Source organism: Salvelinus sp. IW2-2015, linkage group LG20, assembly GCF_002910315.2.
Source record: "Salvelinus sp. IW2-2015 linkage group LG20, ASM291031v2, whole genome shotgun sequence".
Classification (NCBI taxonomy): Eukaryota; Metazoa; Chordata; class Actinopteri; order Salmoniformes; family Salmonidae; genus Salvelinus; species Salvelinus sp. IW2-2015.
The window spans coordinates 9,425,788-9,449,629 of record NC_036860.1 but is presented as its reverse complement, the minus strand read 5'-3'; the positions used below and the strand labels follow the sequence as shown (position 1 = coordinate 9,449,629).

At 40.4% G+C, this 23,842-nt stretch overlaps 1 protein-coding gene across 1 annotated transcript; it reads left to right on the top strand.

The window, feature by feature from the left end:
* The first annotated feature begins 1,129 nt into the window (after positions 1–1,129).
* LOC139029384 (insulin-like growth factor 2 mRNA-binding protein 1) lies at positions 1,130–16,701 on the top strand. The gene is made up of 3 exons (XM_070449180.1): positions 1,130–1,879; positions 3,128–3,188; positions 11,016–16,701. The coding sequence occupies exons 1-3, from the start codon at positions 1,705–1,707 to the stop codon at positions 11,185–11,187; spliced, it is 408 nt and encodes a 135-aa protein (XP_070305281.1). The 5' UTR covers positions 1,130–1,704; the 3' UTR covers positions 11,188–16,701.
* Positions 16,702–23,842: the final 7,141 nt, after the last annotated feature.

The following is a 23,842-nucleotide window of genomic DNA, read 5'->3' as shown; positions in this document are numbered from 1 at the left end:
GTGTTACGCATAATGAAATTGTTGGAAGATTTTGAGTTTTTAACCCTCCAATGTCTGTAGGCGAGCCATTTTACCAAAAAGCGATACAGTATGCCTATATGCCACGTTGAATACAGTATATGCTGCACTCTTAGTAGTCAACAAAATGCCTCAATGCAGATTCATTATCGTATGATTTATTCAAAGTTATGTTCTGTCTGTAGAGATAATTCAATTATTATATTAAACACACTTAACTCACTAAGTTCGTGACTGTTCATGATGAAGTTCACGACTTTCGGTGGAGCACACTGTGCACACTGACTGCAGCAGAAGCTCTGCCATTTCCCCTTCCAATGAAAAGCTGCCCTTTGCGCTTTTGGGGCCTGCACCACTGGATCCTCCATTTTGAAAATTAAATCAGGGGATTGGGCGTATTTTGCCTGGTAGAGTAGTGTACACCATGTGCAGCGAGCTGTCAGTTTCCTAGAAGCCCTATACAGAAATATGATGAAAACGGAAAACTTGTAAGGCTGGCTATATGGCCAAAGAATAACCTCAAACCAAGGAATCGTTGCTCCAGCGAGGCCTTCTAGTTTCAGGCGAATGCAACAATGTTACGAGTGATACAATGAACCTAAACAATGATACAATGTAACAATTTCCTTCCACGCTCGGCAGTTTGTTACAATGTATCTTGCTTGACTGCTGTTGGCCTCGTTGCCCATGTCACAACCTTTGTTAGAGACTTTCGAAAATGACTTGAAGTTCATGATTTTACATTCATGTAACATCCTCCTGGCGACCAAATTCTTTTTCACAATGCATATTCATTGGAGAGGCGGGATGACTTCAAGAGCTGGGCTGAGGAGAGAATGTCTTGACCAAATGGTATATGAGCTAAGAGCTGATATTAAACTAAGTAGACCACAACTCGCACACGTCCGACACAATAGTCATCCATTATGTTCCTATCCAAAAATCTGCAAATGATTTATATATTTTTAAAGGACAAAACACACACAGGCATCTTGAAGGAAGTATCCCCACCCGGTGACTGATATTCAGCAGACATCAGACATGCCCAGCACATTCGCGCATGTGTGGGCTACGTATGCATAAAGCCTATACGCACACAGCACGGTGGCATAGCATGAAGGCTCGCTTCGTACACTCATCTGGTGAGCTACGCGGCCAGGAGGCTGGCCCTTTCTCTAGCTACTCCAATACCACGTGGTTTCCTCTTTGCAAACAAAAAAATTGTGAATTCGAGTCGGTTTAGAGGCGGTGCCATCGCCAGGCAGAAGGATCTGTGACAGTGCAGGGTACAACTCGAGGTTGAGGGGCAGAGAGAGGAAAACATTTCTCCCGATCCCGCCATACTTCTACCACTATTCCACCATAACCACCATCAAATTAATTCAAATTGATCCATTCTACATTGTGCGATTCATTCGCTTGGGTTGCTGCAGTCAAGGTTTCTCCACTTCAATATTGGACTTAATCAGACTACAACACTACCATTACGTTAAACTTTTTTTCCTTTTTCTTTTAGTTTTACTTTGAAAATAAATGTATTTCGTTTTCTTTTACTGCTTGTGGACATTTGCAAGTGTTTTCAACCTGTGATCATCCTGGGTAGATCTATCTCGTTGCGTTTTCAAAGAAAAAAAGTTTTGTTGCTCAGATTTTTTCATTTAAATTGGAGGACCTCTATTTTTCAACATGAACAAGCTATACATTGGAAATCTCAATGAAAACGTGACTGCAGAGGACTTGGTTAAAACCTTTGATGACAACAAGATTCCATACTCTGGGCAGTTTCTTATGAAAACTGGCTACGCGTTTGTTGATTGTCCAGACGACCAATGGGCTATGAAAGCCATTGAAGCATTTTCCGGTAAGTAATTGAACGTAAATGATCACTTCAATAGCGTCGTACCTTTATGTAATTTAATTCAATGGGGAAACCACCTAGGCTCAAATATATAAGGGTTTGCCCACTCCCCTCACGGGTCCCAATCCTAATTGTCCAGTAGAAGACATGATAGAATTAAGAGACACTTCGTAGCAAATATGTTGCATAGGCCTATAACAATCGAGAAGAGGTTGATGAAGTGCTTAGCCGAACAACAAGATACTCAACTTTTACAGGGAGAGGGGGCCCATCACATAGGCTATTTACCTATTTGAATGTGAACATCAAGATATCCAGATTTCTCGAATCGTATTCTATTTTAAGTCTATTTACATACACTAAATCGCAGTTTTGTCCTGGATATGATAGCCAAATGCCTATATTTCGGCCTTATGGCCACACGCTTTTATTGTACTTACCGAAGCCTTGCTCTCTGGTGCCTTGTATGACTAGGTTCTGTGTACTCCGTAGAGCTGTAGAATCAAATCTTACACCTCCCCCTTTTGGCGAAAAGGCCACTATAGCTAAGATAAAAATGCGTTATATGTGTAGTTTAAAAGCATATATCGACACGATTCTTTCATAGATGAATGGCTTTGATTGCATTGACCATTACATTGCCAAATGACTTTCCCATTCTTCTCACAAGTCACGAACGGGCTTGATTTCCTTAAATGTATCTTCATGATGTCCTACATATGTAGCATGTGATGTGTGTTCTATATAGCACGAAGGACGCCATGCTGCTCGTGTGTTAAGCCTGAAATAGATCACTAAGAACTCTAGGGCACGCAAATGTTCATCTTCAGCTTTTAATAAATGTTTGACAATGTCCTTTTCAAATGGACTATACGTGTTCTGTTGTACTCTATGTGACACGAGGGACTGGGAAGAATGCGTTGTAAAAGATCAACAATGTGTGGAAGTGATATAGGAGTTGATGGAGTTAATTCACAACGCAATTGTTGAATGGCTTTCCATTTGAGCCAAGAGGGTAACTTCTTGCCCATCATAATTCAATGACAGGCCTATTGCGTTATTGGGCACTAACTACTTATCTTGAACACGTATTAGTGCATATTAGACAACATAAGACACAATTAAGGAACACACAACTCAGTCACATGGTAAATATTATTTCTATATGGCAAATAAATGCAATACACTGTCTACACTCTGAATGGAGGACATGGCCTCGTTTTCTTTTCAACATAAACATTTCTTTTACAGGTAAAGTGGAGCTCCATGGGAAACATATTGAGGTCGAACACTCTGTCCCTAAGAAGCAAAGGTATTTAGCACCCTCCCCCAATAACACTTCAGTTGTTGCATCTGGTAATGTATGGATTTTGCTGGAGAAGGGACATGTTTCTATTTAAGTTAATGCACGCATTAGATGTCGAGTTATATGCCTGGTGTGTGGATGTAGTAGTAAGACTCGCAAATCTAATATTTTTAGGAAGTTTCTGTATTTAGGCTACTCTTTAATTACATTGCTGTAAACGGTGTGGCCTACTCATGTGTGGAGTATGTGGTGTCGCGAGTCTTGTCTACGTATGCACTAAAGGCTACTCTTAAAACGAAAATGATGGCTGTTCATTAATTACCGGGACACGTATTTGACACTGTGAAGATAATATCGGTTGCAACGTCATCACTTAAATAGCTCATGTTCATTTTACCTCCGGAAGGCCTTGTCATAGGCCTAGGCCTTCCTGTGTGCAGAATTATTTATTTATAAAAAATGTGTAGGCCATAGCTACTTTTCACAGCTACTTTAGTGGCATTAGGTACGTGATTACGTTGTGTATGTTGGCACTATATTGTCATGCACAGCCTAGTGACAATCGAGTTGCTATGTCAATATGTGGGATTCAAATGTGTTTAAATCACGTTACGACAACTACTGAAACTTCAGTAATTTGTTGCATTGCGATTATTCATTATGAAGAGCGAAGCCTTTAAATTACGTTTTTGATTTAATTGCACACGAACATTGTTTTGTTGTTGTCTGGGCGTTGTTTTATAATGTTGAATCTCCAATAAATTTGGTCTCTGTGTTAGAAATGTGAAAAATACTGTTTCTGGTCATTAATCATGAAGTATGCCTGTAGAAAATAAATGGTTATATGTGCATGCATAGGCTATGCCTATTCTTGCTCTGGTCTAATTCGTATTTTGTCATTAAACCGACGTGTATGTGTATGGCAGTAAACACATATTGTGCTGAAATGTAATGCAATACTCACATCAATTCAATGGACAGTTCGTCAAAAATAATGTGAGTAGCCTAGGATATTTATCCTGTCTATATACATGCTATATCAAAATGGGGACATTGAGCCCTCCCTACATTACAGTTGACCCAGTTAAAAATATTACTAAATTTCAGCGTAGTTAAAAATAGTTTTGAAAAATATTCATTACCATTAACCTTTTAACACGTGTAGGTTATGTGAAATTATTTGTCTACGAAAGTACGGGTCTGAGATTAGGGTGTAACAGTTTGAGGTTAGGCTAAGCGTTTTTAATTCAGGTGTAGGCATACCTTCTTTTTTTTACCAGCCTTTTTTTCAAGAAAACATTTAATCAAATGCAATTTATTTTGACTTACTAAATATATTCAAACATATGTTATGCCCTATCTGTAAAAGTGGTATGTATGTAGGCTGATGTAAACATATAGACTACATTCAAGTCTGTAATAGACCGTAGCCCTGACAAGGAAAAGTCGTGGCTGTATTGCAATAATAATATAAATATGTGTTATAGCCTACCATTCAAGTGCCATTCATTGGTGGATTCTATGACTGTATGGGACCAACAATTATAACTATAATTGATGCATATAGGCTTTTTACAACCTTTGTCTGAATAACAAATGCACGGATATGCATAGGCCTATGGGTAATTTGAACGATGCTGTTCAACCTTCAATGGCATAGAGAAATATAGTTGAGGTTTTCGCCCATGGAATAGCCTATATTTCACAACTGTTAAATATTACCTGTTAGATACTGCTGCACTGTTGGATCTAGAATCATAAGCATTTCGTTACACTCGCAATATCATCTGCTAGCCATGTGCATGTGACCATTCAAATTTGATTGGTTTGATTTGAACTGGATAGGCCTACCTTTGGTGATACACAACACGTGGTCGCCCCCACTGAGAGAACTCATCCAACGTCACTTGAGTGGGAAAAATGGCGAGCCTCATCATGAATGGCAAAGGGTGTTCTTTCTTTCGTTCATTCACTGCTGCAAAGCACGCACTCCTCTCTATTAATGTAGCAAAGCTGTTTAAGTTTTGTTTTCTGTTGATCTTAGGCCTTTATAGCCTTTACCATGAAGTTAAACATAGGCTATAAATTAATATTTCGACTAGGCCTAATATCTTGCTGACACTCAAAATGGCCGCAACAACTCAACTAGCGGTGGCCAAATTCTGTTAAAACCAGCGTTAGGATTTTAAATTCACGTGAATACATTTTTATAGTTCTGTCATTGTCACATGAACATATAAATTGTAGTCCTATCAATTATTTGGGAGTTCTGCAAACGCTACCACAGTAGCCTGTTCTGAGTTGTGTCGTTTTAGATTTCCAATGAACATGCTACGCAATGCCTCATTTGATTTTTGATGAGAAGCCTGGGCATAGGGGCTTTAATGAAAAAAAATGTTCATTTGAAGAAAGTGGTCATTTTATGAGGTATTAGACAATGGTTCAAACTCTGCTCCTTTGGCTCATTCCTCTCCTTGAGAAACCATGTGACTGGAGTGCAACACCAACCCATTGTTCCATTTTATTTAGCCCACTGTAAAAAAACTCATTTTGACAAATATCTATTCTACATGCTACTCACTAGAGGCTATTTAAAATCACTTCAGCATATTATCTTGATCTCGTTTGTTTTCTGCATACTAGTGCTTAAATTAGGCGACTCCAATATTCAAACTATATTGTGTATTTATAATTGTTTCTTTGTATTGGCTTATGTTGCCAGTCTTGTTGATTAACACAAATATATATCTTCACAAGTTGTGTCCTTTCTGCAGCGTCCTAAGTATTGAGGTGGGCTTAAGCCTGTGAGTGAAGTAGAACCTAGTGTACGGTGTAGAGTTGTGGTTGTGTGTCAGAGAGAGAGAGAGAGAAAGGTGAGAGGGGGAGGGGTGATAGAGGAAGGATCTTCAGACATAACTCTGTCCCTCCTGACATAAGTGCATACACTATAAATTAGAAATGTATGCAGGGAGGGAACCCCCTCCCCTGCAAGTAATCTGTTGATGTGGCCCTGGGCATTGAAATGTACTACGAAATAAAATAAAATGTTATTTGTCACATGCTTCGTAAACATCAGGTGTAGACTAACAGTGAAACGCTTACTTACTATTAGAATTAAGCTGTTGTGACAGCTCCTAGTTTGTGTCTGATGTTTTGAGAAAAAATGGGAGACTTTGTTTGAGATGAGAAAGTTAAAGGTGCAATATGTAGAAATTGCTCCACCGTTTCCTGGTTGCTAAAATTCTAATAGTTAGCTTGATTTCAGTTTATGTGACAAAACAAGCAAGTGTAGAGAATCATTGTACCATCTAAACCGCTATGAAATATATGATTAATAACCAAAATATTGTATTTTCAGCTGTTTGAAGATGGTGTACAAAACCGAAAGTAAAAGACCAAAAAATGAAACTTAAGAACGGGAAGCATGTAAATAATGCACATAGAACAGATCTACCACTCCTTAGACTTGCTTTCAATGAGAATGAAAGATCTGTTACTGTTGCTGTGAATTTGGTCAGGTCACACAAAACGTTAAATGGTATTTATTTTTGGCATGGCTTGCCACAACTCTAAAAAGTAATTTTGGAACATTATGTTTTTTTGTGTGAATTTTCAGATTTAAAAGAGTAGTTCACTATTTTACAACTTGATGTTAGATGCTTCCATGCCCTGAAATTAGTCTATGGGCCAGGAGAAACTGTAATCCATGGTTCGGTTCTCTTTATTAAACAGCCACTACAAACTTCAGCTAACTTTAGCCACGACAAGCTAACAATCAATGGAAGGGATGGGAGCATGTGAGCATTTTCTAAATGGCCAAATCACCTTTAAGGAACATCAAACCAAATATGGAGTTGATTTGAACTGATTTCAGGTGATTTGGAAAACACACTCACATGGTCCTCTGTAGCTCAGTTGGTAGAGCATTGTTGCTATGCCAGGATAGTAGGGTCGATTCCTGGGTGGCTAAGGGTAGCTGAAGTTTGGGGTGGCTGTTTAGAGAAAACGGAACCCTGGATTACAGTTTCTCTTGGCCCATAGCCTACTTTCAGGGTGAGCAACCATCTAACATCAAGTTGTAAAATAGTGAACTACTCTTTTAATATATGTGTATTGGTGTGTACAGCTTTTGTGTGTACCACACCTCTTCCACTCACACTTGCACACAAACCCATGGCCCTGCTTCACTGATTTAAGCTTAATGAGGAATGCTACGTTAGCTCGAGCATGGCCATTTGCAATGCCGTGTTGGGCCTATTTTGATGTGCCTACACTTCTGAGAGATGTTGAAACAAAGGGAAGTTCCAGACCCCCTCCTAAATGCCAGGTGCTGGTAAAAAAAATATTTTACAATAGCCTACTACCTCCCCCACATCACACCCCCCTCTAGTATCACCCAACACCACCCTGAGAGAACCTGAAATGAAAAAAGAAAGGTTGGCTTCCTATTGTGACATCACAACCAGTGTTTGCAGGACTTCAGGCCACTTGTCTATGCCCAGTGGGATGCAGGGATTGGCTATTGAATGCCCTGGGCACATCTGTATTTGGGGGGCAGGGTAGTTGCAGGAGTGCTTAGTGAAAAGAAAACATGCCCTCTGTACTCCTGATTGCATTCATTACTGTAAACATATATTAACTGTTTTGTAATTATCCTCCCATTTGTCTCCTATCCATCCAGTATGGCTTTATGTTACTGTTGCGCTTATGTGCAGAAAATATGTTGTCCTCATTGTTTTATAGAATTTGAACTGATTGTATTAGTTTGTTCGTCCTCTTATTGATTGCAATAAACATATTTGCATGTTTACAGTTTTAAAGTACGGTGGTGCTCTTTGTTGTTATATAGAGGGTTAAATGGGCGAAAAAAGGTTACAAGGGTGATTTTATCATAAGGGAAAAGCCCAGTATATGATTATTCAAATAAAGTTTCACAAAGTTTCATTGAAAATGCTTGAAATTACTTTGAAATGTACATCGAAAGAATGAGTCAAAATGTGTATGCAAAACAGGTCCTATTGTTTGTTTTTTCTTTCCCGCGTTGCAAACAAACTTCCTTGAAATATGTGGCACATATGAAAAGTCCTTGATCTGCATCAATCAAGCATGTAGTAGTGCTGTAGTATTGCTCCCATTGCCTGTCTCAAGCTAGCAGCCAGCAAACTCAGTTTCTTCCTCTCATGATTGTTGTACTACCAAAGGCAATGCGAGGGAGGGGGCGTTGTGAGAGAGGGGGTGCGACCAATCAGCTGGCTGGAACACCTGTGTGCAGCGCCGAGAGGCCGTTGACGCTGCAGCACACAAAAAGGCAGTCCCTCGCTCCCTCCCTCTCCTTCTCCCTCGCTCTTTCTCACACACACACATCCACTCACAGCTGGCACACACACACCCGACCTCTCACACACCCACAGCAGAAAGGCATGTTCTGCTCTCTATTACATTCCTGATACATAACTTTTTGCCAGCCAGGCAGAATGAGAGAAAGAGTGTGAGTGCGAGCGGCTGAGTGAGTGAGTGAATGAGAGAAAGCGAGACCAAAAGAGAGAAAGAAAGAGAGCTGTCGCATACATGCACACACGCTCCTCTACAGGGTCATATGATTAGCTGCTCTCTCTCTTTCCGGGGATTCAGTTGCGGAATATAGTGGAGGGAGGAGAGGCAGGGGTGCTGCATGGAAGGACTTCCTTATGTGCTTTCAGAAGGAAAGAAAATCTAATGGGGGGTTGTGTGGGTTGTGGAGATGGCGAGAGAGACGTGTCCATTTCTGTGTGTATGGATTGGAGAGAGGGAAGGGAATCTGTTGGAGGGGGTTAGCTGGGGGGAAAATGTGCACCGTCTCTTTAAGAAACCGCCAACCCCTTGCTAATGTGCCTTCTTCCCCCTCTCTGGTTTGGACCATCTGTCCTGTTTTTAAAGGGGCTAAGTCCCACTCCCTTCAGATCTTCTCACAGTTTTGGACTTGCCATGGACACCACTAACCTCTAAATCCACCCCAACCCTGTCCCCCTCCCAACACACACACATCAACCAACCATGGCTGCTGTGGGAAAAACGCAGGGGGATTGGCAACGTGTCTCATAAATTTAGGTAAAAATGTGAACTGTTGACCTGGAAGAAGCCAAGGGTGAAAAGAAAGAAAGGCAGGGGGAGAAGACAGAATAAAAGAGGAGATCTTTGGGTTTTGTGTTGAATGGGAGAGCCTATATGGTGGTGGAGCAGGGAAAAGAGCGAACCGTTCGGCTGGGATCAATGTGCAGCCGAATGGATTTGTCTCCATGTGTGAGTCAGGTTTTTCCGAGCTGCAACTGAAATGCAAGGGAAACCAACCCTTCCCACCTACACAAATAAAATCAAAATGTATTGTTCACATACACATGGTTAGCAGATGTTAATGCGAGTGCAGCAAAATGCTTGTGCTTCTAGTTCCGACGGTGCAGTAATATCTAACAAGTAATCTAACAATTCCCCAACAACTACCTAATATACACAAATCTAAAGGGGTGACTGTACATATAAATATATGGATGAGCGATGGCCGAGCAGCATAGGCAAGGTGCAATAGATGGTATAAAATACAGTATATACATATGATATGAGTAATGTAAGATTTGCAAACATTATTAAAGTGGCATTATTTAAAGAGGCATTGTTTAAAGTGACTAGTGATCCATTTATTAAAGTGGCCAGTGATTGGGTCTCAATGTAGGCAGCAGCCTCTCTGGGTTAGTGATTGCTGTTTAGCAGTCTGATGGCCTTGAGATAGAAGCTGTTTTTCAGTCTCTCGGTCCCAGATTTGATGCACCTGTACTGACCTCGCCTTCAGGGTGGTAGCGGTGTGAACAGGCAGTGGCTCGGGTGGTTGTTGTCATTGATGATCTTTTTGGCCTTCCTGTGACATCGGGTGCTGTAGATGTCCTGGAGGGCAGGTAGTTTGCCCCCGGTGATGCATTGTGCAGACCGCACCACCCTCTGGAGAGCCTTGCGGTTGAGGGGGGTGCAGTTGTCGTACCAGGCTGTGATACAGCCCGACAGGATGCTTTCAATTGTGCATCTGTAAAAGTTTGTCAGGGTTTTGGCTGACAAGCCACATTTCTTCAGCCTACTGAGGTTGAAGAGGCGCTCTTGCGCCATCTTCACCACACTGTCTGTGTGGGTGGACCATTTCAGTTTGTCTTTCCACCTTCTCCACTGCTGTCCCTTCGATGTGGATACTGGGATGCTACCTCTGCTGTTTCCTGAAGTCCACAATCATCTCCTTTGTTTTGTTGACGTTGAGTGAGAGGTTGTTTTCCTAACACGACACTCCGAGTGCCCTCACCTCCTCCCTGTAGGCCGTCTCGTCGTTGTTGGTAATCAAGCCCACTACTGTTGTGTCGTCTGCAAACGTGATGATTGAGTTGGAGGCGTACATGGCCACGCAGTCATGGGTGAACAGGGAGTACAGGAGGGGGCTGAGCACGCACCCTTGTGGGGCCCCAGGGTTGAGGGTCAGCGAAGTGAAGATGTTGTTTTCTAACTTCACCACCTGGGTGGTGAACACCCGTCAGAAAGTCCAGGAACCAATTGCTTTGAGGGTATTATCGTGTTGAATGCTGAGCTGTAGTCAATGAACAGCATTCTTACATAGGTATTCCTCTTGTCCAGATGGGATAGGGCAGTGCGCAGTGTGATGGCGATTGCATCGTTTGTGGACCTGTTGGGGCGTTATGCAAACTGAAGTGGGTCTAGGGTGGCCGGTAAGGTGGAGGTGATATGATCCTTGACTAGTCTCTCAAAGCACTTCATGATGATAGAAGTAATTTAGTTCAGTTGTCTTTGCCTTCTTGTGTACAGGAACAATGTTGGCCATCTTGAAGCATGTGAGGACACACACACACACACAGCAGGGAGGCCCCGGGGTAGAGTTGAGCTGTCCCTGTGTGGAGAGACGGAGGCTCGCCTCACCGTCCCACTCCACTCCATCCCACCCATCCAAGGGCACGTTACCCAGAAGAAGCCTCCTTGAGAGTGTATTTCTCCAGGGGTGGCTCTGCACCAAACAGCTGGATAGAAATGGCAGTTGACGGGGCAGATAAGCACAAAATGCACCGCTTAACTCTAATAACAAATTGGGTTGCCGTTTATGATGCATTTTTTAAATATATTTTTGCAAGGACTAATAGACGGGTTATTGTGAAATAATTCAAGAAAATCTAAACAATTAGATGATAATGAACCAAGGTGGAATTCGTTTGCATTGTAAAATGTGAACGGTACAATGTTTCAAAATGATCTAAGATATACTTTTTTTATTGAACTTTCTCTAGCTTCATTATGAAAGTTAAATATAGTTTCCTAAGAACATTTGAAGTGTGAGAAACACTTTCTTCTAGCTCTGACATTGTGGTTGTCTTGTCAAACATTTGCCTTCCGACAGTACTTAGCACCTCTGAACATGGTCACGTTTGTGTTTACCCAGCAAAGACCTTAAAGTCATCAGCCACTCAGTCTTGTTAAAATACTCCAAACCAGAAGGTGACAGTAGCGTTGTTTGGCAATACAGGTCCATGTGTGTAGCTTATTTTATGGTCTAGATTCCAATGTTAGCTAGCTATATAGCAAGCTGCGATAATGTTGCTATTTTGTAGAAAGCCATAGTTGATACTGGCCAGATGGCCAAAGCTAGATAACTACCTAACATGATGACGAAGAAACTATTTAATTAACTCTCCATAATCCCCTACTGGCAGTGCCAGCCCATAGCCAAATATTTAGCTAGCTAACGTTAACATATTCTCTAGCTAGCACAGCATAACTAGCTAGCTAGCTAGGTAAGGAGTCTGCCCTATCTCGGCAGCTAACACAGGCAGCTGTTTCATGTAAACAAATCCATTGTGATTTAATTATAGTGTCAATATTAGTTATCTAGCTTGGAGGAATTATTTAGTTTTGTGTGCATTGCATCTGTGCAATTCGCTCGTTACCATCCCATAGCCTACATTGCATATGAAGTGTGACTTGCTCATGACATTTAACTGTGGATGTAAATTGCCCTCTTTTTCACTTTTTGTTGTCACTCCTGTTGGCTTCCTCACGTGGGGGTTTGTGCTCTCTGATTGGCTCAAAGTCAAGTTGTTGGCCACTGACGAGCATTGCGATTCTACAAGTAGAAACGTCAGGTTTGTTGCTACCGGGTCGGCACGAAGCAGGTACCAGTTTTATCCTAGCAAGAGAAGGAACGGGCTCCCACAGTGATACAATTCTTTCGGCAGTCTGATTCATGCTTTAGGTTGTGACCATACACTTTAAAGTACTTTGTTAAGTTAAATCCGGTCCTTTTCTCTCCTTTATGATATTTTACAGACTGTTCAATTTGGTTTGAATAAAAACATCAACGTAGGGTTAAATAAATGCCATTTAGAACATTTATGAATGGAGTAGAACTGAAGGTATGTGGCCCTTTTGTGATGTCTGGCCTGTCTGAAGAGGTGGCACGACTAAGGGGCGTTTGTTAATTTGTTTTTATTTATCACTTCTATTTACTCTGGGTCACACAGTCAGCTGATGTTTACTTACTCACCTCACTGTTCCTGGAATACAAAGTCTTCAGCCTCGCTCAGTCTAGCAGAACGTCTTCACCCCCCCAAAAAGCACTTCCCTGTGTTAGGGGCCTCCCGCCCCCTCACCCCTGACCTCTCTTTGTGTGCCTTGTGAACCGGCCTCTCTGGAAGCTCGGTTGGGTGAGGAACACAGTAAACACTCCCAAAGTTTCCCCCTGGGGCAAACCGGAGGATGGGAGGGGTGTGTGTGCATGAAGGGGCAGTGCCTCTTAGAACTAAATACTTAAACATATATTTTGCAATGAGAGAAATGTAAGATCAAGGAGCTATAGTGTTTTTTATGTCAGGGGTTCTTGTGGCAGTTATTCTGTGTAATTAAAGTCCCTCTCTTGCTATCCATGTGCATCTTTACAAACCTGAAGTTGACTGCTTTCCACAGGAAATATGTGTACCATGGGTATTATGTCAAAGGCACATTTTTCTGAAATAGTCTTTCTATCATATAAACTATTGAGGCAGGGATATGTTCCCTCTTTAAGTTGTCACATATAGCTTCTGCTCCAATATGATGCAGCTTTTTGTAAATAAGTTACCTTACACAGTAATAGCTAGATCCGACTGACATCCTCGTATTTAGTACCTTTGTATTAAAATGTATTACACTATCAGTACGTTTGCTGTGGTCTGTGGAAAGACCCATATGTGGTTGTTTTACCTAGTTGAATGCACTGACTGTAAGTCTCTCTGGATAAGAGTGTCTGCCAAATGGCCGAACTGGAAAAAGGTATTCAAGGAGAAAGTCTCCTTTTACACTGAATATCATCTCCCCTCTAAATGGGCGAGAAAGTTAAAGATGAGTAACATCATAGGTGTGCGTCTTGTGTGATCTTCTTCATTTTACGAGTTTGACTCATCAAATTGAATCCGTCAAGAGGTCAAACGTCCTTATTGGATTTCTCCTTGACTTTGTTGGATTTCCATACTCAATGCAGGCAAGCTTGTCTCGTTGCCTTGTTATGGCTTGTTATGAAATTGTCTATCAGTGCTATGTCTATCATGCCTGTTCCTTTGTATCCTTCCGAGTTGATATGGAAAAGCAAGGCCATAGGGAACAGGACAGAGCCTCTGTATTCTGCATCTGCAAACTCAAAAGAAGCTAAGATAAGCCTCCGGGCTGCAGCTCTAGATGGCGTACAGTACGTTGCATCTCTCAGCACCTTTAGCCACAGTCAATCCACAGTGGGTCAATAGGCAAGACCAGAGTGTCACAGTAAATGACTGGTGACAACTGCTATCCCCTCTATATCGATTCATTGAAAATTGAAGGACGTTAGAACAAACGGGTGATAGACAATCATAAGCTACATCCCACTGCTAAATGTCTTGTTTCATTTCACTGTGTGAAAATTCCAAGGGATCAATTTTTATAAAGGTGTGTGACTGGTTTATCTTTATTTCTGTTGTCTATTTATTAAATCAAAGGATATTGAAGTAATGTTTTCATTGGGAGAAACTAGCATCTTGTTAAAATACTGTTATTGCCATGTTATTACCACTTTATGTGCTATAATATATAGTGCTGCAGAGTTTTAATGTAGTTACATTTAGGCATCATCAAAAGATTGCTGAATATTTTTCACATGTAATTCACATTAAGTTCATGACCCATGTTGTAGACAGAAACGCTTGTTTCTCTTGGAAGTTTCAATGAAATCACAGCATTTATTTTCTCAAAACTTTGCTCTTCATTTATTGAACAGTTGAAATTGAACATGCATTACTTCACAATTTGAATGGATAGATGTTGTATGCCAAGATGTTGATTATTCCTTTCGAAGTGACTGAGCTATTCTGATATTGACTATTTGTGGAATTTTTTGAGTATACATTCATCAGTTCACAAATACGTTTGAATGTGTTTGCACATTTTGAATGGATAAATATTAAATGCCAAGATGTTGATTACTCATTTAGTAGCCAACGATGTTGACAATTTGTGTAGTTTCAAGTCTTTCTCTCTTTAGATTTAGTTCACAGCAGTAAACAAGTCACTTTTCACCAGCTCTGTTGCATTTAATCACCTCTTCTCATCAAGGACCCAAATGTTGTTTGTCATGAATGTGCTTCATCATCCACCTGTTTGATCACCCAGGGCAGCCATTTTGTTCCAGAGTGCTCCCTGTACACTTGGACACCAATGAGCAGAGAGCCTAGTGGGCGGAGCTTCCCCAGTCAGTCCCCTTTGCTGTTCTGCTCTGCTTTAAGAGGTGTTGTGTCTCATGTGGATTTTCCAACTGTGCTCCCACCTCCTTTCTGTGAGTGTCACAGTGGGGCTTGGCACCCAAAAGTGCCGGAATGTGGAAGGTCTCGATGGGGAGAGAGAGGGTATTTCTTGCTTGTCTTCAGAAATCCTTGGCCCACTTCTCAGTAATTTTTAGTCCAGGGGTTCCAAAGTAGCGGAGCTCTAAATTGTCTGCCAATTTCTATACATTTTCAAAAAAAAGACAAAAAAGAATCATCGTTTGCATGTCTTCAACATCCAAATCCTGTTTCATGAGTGGTAACCCAGATGTGAGTGCAGATCCCAGGTGTGGAAAGCGTAGATGCAATTCCAGTGCACATATTGTCTGTACTGTACAAGGTCATTAAAGCTCTGAGAAAGATACAACTGTTGTAGACAGCATGCTCTTTGGCAAGTTGCTTTCTATGCTGTTGTTTTTCCCTAAGTTAAGGGACTGTTGAGCATTAGTTCCATTTTCAAAATACATTTCAAAAAGCTCAATGAAGTGATTGAAAGACTGTCTGCAGTGTTTCTGTCTGAGAAGACAGTTTGAAGTGGGAACGTGATGTTATGGGATTCGTGGTAGTCGCAGTAGCAGCATGATCTAAGGATTGTGGAGTTGTGTGGGCCAAAGATTCATAATTGTATTATGTTCTTATATTAACTTAGGATGGGGTTCTTGGATGCTAATCCGAATGTTTACCTTTTTGTAATGAATAACTACTGATTTATGAAATATTGTTTTCATATAAATAATTATCTAATGCTGTAAACATGTTCGGCCTCAATGGACAAGTTGTTAAGACTTTTTGAAAACTGTCTTCAAATGACTGAATTAAATCTTAATGACATTTTTCATAGTATTGAATTGGAAAAGAAAATAAGTCTTTAAAGTATGTAATATGACATCACACATAAAAGTGTTACTGAACCTTAATAAACTAAACTAATTATAATAAACTAATTATTTTGTTGCATCACAGGTGAGAAAGCAGTGTTATTTTAGACATCCAAAATGACCAATCGATTATTGAGACAATTAAAATAATTGTGACTGAACAGAGTGTAGGTTTACAGGTCATTTGTCTGTATTTAAAGTATGTCTTAGTGACCAAATAGCTCGGTCCTTCACGGGTCAACACTCTTGGTAGTGCCATGCTCTATCAGTGCCCTGAAGTCATCGCCATTTTCCAAAATAGTTACTGAAGGACTACTTCATGTAAACCTTCCCATACAGTTAATAAGGTTGTGTTGTATCTGAGGCACATGAAAGGATGGCTTAATATTTGTTAACAGTGATGTGTTAATGGGGTTTCCCTTACCATTGACCTTGGTGACAGTTGGAGTTTTTTTCTCCCTTTCCTGCAGTCAAACGACCTAGTTGCCTCATGGGTGGAATGTTATTAATGTTTTTCATAACATCAGAATGAATAAACATATATTTTTTATAAACCTCAGAAAATCTGGTGTTTCTATGTCAAACGGTTTTGTTATATTTCAGTCTTCTGTGATGTATATAAAGTGTAATAGTGGGATGCAAACTCAAAATGTTATACATTTCAAGACTGTATATCTGAAATTGTACAGGTAGGTGTCGTCTTCCTTTTTTAAAGCCCATAACCGTTTGTGTGAGGTGTATACTTTTGTTTCAAAGTAGATTTGTTTAAGACTACCAAGAAACACTCTGTGTGACCCTGATTTAGCCCACTGCAGTATTAAGGAAATACAAAATATATATTAAAAAATGTGCCATGTCAAGCTTTAAAATGTGTATAATTAGAGGGCAACAGCAATGGAAAAAGATAGAAATCATCTAATATCATTGAGCATGATTACTTTAGATGTAGGAATATAAGTGCAGACATGTCTCTGCTGCAATTCACATCTTGATATAAGGTGGTAAGAAGTGGGTGTGTCAAATGATATGTAAGTATTTTATTATTATTGTTCTCTTATGAGGCCTTACAAAGCAAAGTGAAGACCCATTTTCTCCCCTCCTCCATTTTTCTCCCCTCTATCGCTCCTTCTCGCTCCTTCTCGCTCTTTCGCTTTCTCGCTCTTTCCCTCAGTCTCACAGCTCTGACTCTGAATCAGTTAAAATGGAGCCTCCAGGTCACATGTCTGCCAAACAGGCATGTGCTGGTATGGCCATGCTATCCCCTTTCACACACACACACACTACAAGGCAGAGGGAGCGAGGGCGGCTTACAAACCTACACCCTTACTCAACCCCCCTCCCCCATACCCTGAGTGAGCCACCTCATACTAGTCACTTCCTCATACTGGGAGTGTGTGCCATGTCACTCACAGGACACATGCTCACATGGATGTGAGTGTGGTGTTGGATTTCTGGATTAAGATTTATTTACTGAGTTGCTGAGCACATAGATCGAGGAGCGATGAGATCTAAATCTATTGAAATATGTTCCATATTGATTTGATTTTGTCCAGCAGACATGTATGGTTGCTTTGTTATTTGAGAATGCACGACTCTATTTTTCCTCCCCAGTTGTGGTCGCAGGCGTCATTTCAGTCTCATACGAAAAGGATGAGGTTGAACACACTCTGACCGATGTTATGAATAAAACTTGTTTTTCTAGGGTTTTCAGTTAAGGGTCTAATTAAAATGACTGGCATGTTGGGATGCCATTGGGTCAACATTTAATCCTTGTCTTCATTATCCATATACAGATAACTCCCAAAATAAAGGAAACACTTGAGTAAATGAGGGTTCTGGCGGCTCAGTTATGGAGTGGGGTGCATTTTCCTGGCATGGTTTAGGTCCTCTCATCCCCTTAGAGGGTAAGGTAAACACCAATAAATACACAGCCAGCCCTTCTGTGCGATCACCTTCAACCTATGGTGAAGCACTTCTATCCTGATGGGAGTGGTCTCTTCCAGGATGACAACAGAAGTATTACTAGAAGTGAAGAGGAATTGAAACACATTTCAAATCACAAAATAAAGGAAGCACTAACATAAAGTGTCTCAATAGGGTGTTGGGGCCACCACACTTTATGTTGGTGTTTCCTTTATTTTGGCAGTTACCTGTAGGTTTGTTAACCAAGGTGTTGATTGATCTCTGCATAGTGAGTTTGAATGTGTTTCAATTCCTCTTGACCTCTAGTAATACCTCTGTTACAAGACTTTGTTGATAGTTACTTTATTGAGGGAAAATGTACTTACTATGACTGTGATATGTGGTTGACTCACCTAGCTATCTTACGATGAATGCACGAAATGTAAGCCGTTCTGGATAAGTGCGTCGGCTGAATGACTAAAATGTAAATGTTAATATTTTGAGTCTGGGAGTTTGATAGATTCGTTGAACGTTGATTAAACACACATGTACAGAGAACCCCTGCAGTTTGATCATTTCTTAGAAGAACTTCTGATACCTCAAGTAAATGTGAAAAAAAGATTTGCAATCTACCTGAAACCATGCAATGGAATTATGACGTAGTGTGTCTGAGCAAAATGCTTGACATAAACGTTATTTGTCAACTAGTTTAGCTGTATTAGTTTGAACTCGTTATTTCTCTCCTCTAATGCTATGTGGACTGTACCAAACATAACAAATAGTTAACAGAGTTGAGCTCTAGTGTTTCTTAAAAATGTATTTTTTTTACTAGAATCCAGAGCCCAAATATCTTTGCCATGTTGATCAGCAATGATCATTACCTGACGTTCCTCTATCAATGTTTGGGGCAGCAGCCATGGCGCTGTGTTGTGTGTTGGAAGTTGCACATGAGGAGGGGACAAAACAGAGGAAGGGCGGGAGGACGGGCGTGGGTGGGGCGCATTGGCTGTTCCTAGGAGTCAGTTGCATATAGAGTGGACTGGCCCCCACATTCTGGACGTTCTATAGGTACTCGGGGTTCATTGATTCAAAACAAAGTCAGAGCTGACGTCACACCCTCCGAGGAAGAAACCACCCTCTTGTTTTTGAAACACAAGAACATTGTAGCTCGAGTTCTCTCTCTCTCTCTCTCTCTCTCTCTCTCTCTCTCTCTCTCTCAATCTCTCAAAGTGAACTTTGAAGTTGGAGATGCATGTTACATTTAGCAGAGTTTTCAAGTAAGATTATGAGAACTGTTTGTGGTCATTGATGAATATGGATATTTTGGTAGATGTTTTTAGAGGCAGGTTTTAAGTGTTTATTTTTGTTCATCTGTTGATATGTGACTGGGGGAAACAGAGGTACATGAGCATTGTAGTCAGTGATTACCTCACACGTTGTTACCTTTGAAGTGTTCCAATTTGATCAAGGACTCTAAATTCTCTAAAAGTCTTCAAATCTTATTTAGTCAAATCCTTATTTAGCGTTTTAAGGTCAATTGGAAGAATAACTTTCTTGTTCTTCTAAAGTGGAACTCACAGAGGCTTCTGGTTGTGACCAATTTATGTTTAACTTAAAGATGATGGTGTTGATGCCATAGAACTCTTTGTGCTTGAAGAATTTTGGTTGTTACTTTAAGTGTTCCAATTTTGATCGGACTCTAAATTCTTAAAGTCTTTCAAATCTTATTTAGTAAATCGTTATTTAGCGTTTTAAAGGTTAAATTGGAAGAATAACTTTCTGTCTTCTAAGTGGAATCACAGCAGGCTTCTGGTTGACAAGTTTAATAGTTAACTAAAGATGAATGGTGTTTGATCGCATAGAACTTTGTGCTTGAAGAATTTAGAAACAAGAAATCATGTTTTTAGACATAACAACAGTATCTGTTGTGGGTGCTGGATAACCAAATGCTTTGAGCATTGGTGTCACTTACGCACGACGTGTACGTGATAGAAAATTACATTCTTTCAAGTGTATTTTTTTAAACTTTAAATCTGGCAATCGGGAAAGGCTTTACCCCAATACGGCTGACATTTGGCGAGGGTCCTATAAGTTGAACTGGAAATAGTACTTGTAATATTGAGTATAATAGCATATAAATTTCTGTTATAAACTCTATGGATATTAATTTGTTATTCAATTATTTTATTTATGTTGTAAAGATATGTATAATTTTTGGAGTATGTTATGTTTAATTATTTTGTAAAGGTTTCTGAGCTCTAATTGACTTGAACAAGTGGTTTGAATAGAACATTGCAGTGGTATACATTGTGCATTTCATTAGGGTGTGTGCACAATGCTTTAAACCTATCAGATTTTAAGACAGACTAGCTTTCATCTGTTTTCATTTTTTCAAATTTAGGAGTAATATTTTTCCTCTCACTCTCTATTCTCATTTATAGTCATGTTATTTCATGTGCATCCTAAGTTACTCTGATAGTTGTTTATACATCAGAGTTTAAAGCAGAGAATCAAAATGTATCTTGATATATAATAAAGAACAAATAATCATTCTGGACATTACATCAATCCTTAATGTTGTTCAGTTTTCAAAGTTATTTTTTTTAAATTTAAGTTCAGACAATTATCAGTGATTGATATCAGATTATAGCAGTAGGGCAGGTCTATATCAGTTCTCTCAGAATCAGAATCACCTTCCTTCTCCAAGTACATTTCCACATACTCGAATGTTACTTTGGTGATATGGTGGCTGCTAGTAATAGACAGCATTTGAGACAGAATACAGACAACTGAGTTTAAACTCAAAGTTTACATACTTGTACTTTTATCAACTAGGTAGAGTTGAGCAAATATGCAAATATAAAATGTTCACCAGTGTTTTTTCATGTATTGTTCTTTGTTTTCTTTGGTGTAATGCCTTTATATTAATTAGTGGGGAAGAATTGTTGATCTTAAAGAATTTTGTTTGGAATATGTAAATTGTTAATTATATATTCCAAAGATTTAGAAGTTCTGTTCCATAGTGTTACAATTAGATTAGCAATGAGTTGACTTTACACTAAAGTTGTTTACTCTGGCAAAACAATGTGGATAAACTTGAGAATTTTGGCATTTTTTATAATTACTGATGTTAACTATAATATATATAGTATATATAGTAGGCTGTCCTCCCTTCACATTTATTATTTGTTTTGCGATCATGTGGCATGATGCTTGCATGCGAAATTGAGTGAGCTCCCCTATGGATGCTCTAATTTTGGCAACGTAGATCTAAAGTTTGGATTGTGGAGACATATTGTTGGTCGTCTTTATGCTATTATGATTGCGAAATAAGAAACATTGTCGCACGTTTATGAGGACCGTGAGGCTTTGAGTATTCAGTATAGGCTACAATGCATCTAAAATGTAGGCTACCATTTAAACACTCCTTTAATCTCGATTCATTAGAACAGCAGACATGTCGAATCAAATTAAAAGCGAATGTAAGGATGTGCGGTTTGGTTTTCTGCTCCATGAGTCCTGTCTCAACGTTATAGCAAGTAGCCTCCGTGGGTTCTATTCTACACGCATGGAGGCTTTGGCTTTTTTCCTAGAACACGCAGCCGACGAGAATCAAATGTCACCCGTCAACTGTGCAAAGGGGGGGGGGGGGGGGGGGGGGGGGGGGGGGGGGGGGGAAGGGGGGGGGGGGGGGGGGGGGGGGGGGGGGGGGGGGGGGGGGGGGGGGGTGGGGGGGGGGGGGGGGGGGTGCATTATCTGGCAACTCGTCGAAAACAGTTCCACATGTTCAGATGTGTCACTGCTCGATATCACCCAGCATAGCAAACCCTTGCTTATTGTACCCCTCTGTATGGTCAGGCGTGCTTCTCTGGCATACATTGTAGCCACACGCTCCCTCCTTTTTCTATTCCAATGACTGCTTCTATCTTCTCCCTCCCCTCCCTTTCTCTTCTCCTAGGTGGGAGGTGCAGCTACTCGGAGAACCGCCTCTTCCACGATGCTGTAGGTTACTCTCGAGTAGTTTACAGACTTTATGAATGAAGGCAGGTTTTCGCTCTACACAGCGCAAGGCTGTAGAGCGAGCCGCTAGCAGCTGAGCGATGGGGAGGTGTGTAGGCGCAGGTCTGACAGACCGACGAAGAGGGCAAGAGTGTTTGCATCCTCAATAGAATGTAATGGAGTCAGTTCCTTGCTTTTCCGAATGAAATATAGCCAAGACGTGCATTCAAAATATGTAGATTACAATGTTGTGCATGTTTCGACTATGGTTGCATAGCCTATAAACTACAATGGCAGCACTCAGTGGCAGCTGTTTTTTTTTTTTGTGATAAGTTATTAATAATCTATTATCTTTATAAGCGTTTGTTTTACCCCATACAGGAACAGGCCAGGAATCTCTCAACATGACACTCATCCATATAACTTTATTCAATATGGTGCGCCCAGATGAATTGTGGCTGTACTGGATGTTTTCTATGTTCTGTAATATTCTGCGCTGCAATGTGGACTGTATTTCCATTTGGTGGTAATTGGGCGTTGTCAAATAAACATGGCTTGCCACTTGCTGTCATACTGGTTCAGACTTATCCAGGGTGGTGTCATTCGTGCAAGTGAACTAGAAAATCCGGTTTTACGACATGTGTGTGCTAAGAGCCTGTAAGTGTTTATTAACTGCACGACCGAAGTTTATATGCAGTGTTTTGGTTTTGTTTATATTCTAAACATACGCATTTCTCATGTAACCACAGTGACCGCGATTCATCCCCATATTGTCTGATTCAGCTGTTTTTACCCCGCTGGGTTCTGCATGGCAAATATGGAATATGAACAGAGGTCAATAAGACAAATAGCCTTTCGGTTCTGATTATGAGTTTATAGAACCATATGGCCTAATGAATGAGGAATGTTAGGCTGTGGCTCAGCAAGTAGCTAAATCTCTCAATTGGCTTTTTGGACACCCGAGATGATTTTTTGCTACAAGTAAGTCCTGTGCCTATGTCAACTGGAGATACGTTTCTAAGCTTTTTTCTTTTGACATCAGTTGATTGAATAACTGTTGAACAATTACATTTTAAACCTTATATGGCAGTGTTTATTGTTGATTTTTACGATCATAGAAATGAATTGGGCAATCTTTGGGCATTATATTGCATAGAAACGGTACAATCAATAGGTCTATATGGGCATAGGGCCCTCAGGTGATATGGCAGAGCCTGTCAAATTGGGTGGGTTACCCGAGAAAGGGACAACGAAATATCATCGTTTTGAAAGATAAATAGCTGCAAGGGTCATCCACCTAGGTAGCCTGCTTCCTGTACAAAATGAATACATTCTTAATAAATTCAACAAATCTGAAGTGGCACGTTTTTCTAATGATCAAACTGTAAGTAATGTAACAGTACCTATAGACTATTCTTTGGCTACTATAAATATTGGAATCATTTCATCAAAGTTAATAATTGACTTTACATGCTGTTAGTTGGAACATGCCTTTCTCTTCGATACGACATATGCATGTGATAAAATTGTAGGTCTATACTGTTGCGCACAAATGGCGGCACGAGGGAGTGGTGAGCGAGAGGCGCAGGAGCATCAAGGAATACGTGGTTACTACGTAGTGTGCTACTGTAGGTTCACTCTCCGTTTCTCCTAAAGTGGTCTATGTTACCTCGTTTTTTCCATCAATCCTAGTAGCCTACTGACATATGCACAGGGCATAAGTGACCAGATCCAGTAGCACATCTTACAGTGTCCAGGAAAACGCATTTGAATAGTTTAACAACGTCGTGCATAATATTTCTTCTAATCTTCCATATCGTATGTTGGAGAACAAATAAAGGCACTCATCGCCACTGCATGCGTTTGTAGATGGGTTCGATTCTCTCAACTGCTTCTTATCAAGCATGGAATTAGGCTATATAAGTGTTTTAGTAATCGGAATGGTATAACAGAAATAGATATTCATTAAGTTAATGTGTTAATTAAAAGTGACAATGGCTAAGTGTACTCGATGGTGGAATCAATATCTCGCCTACAACGT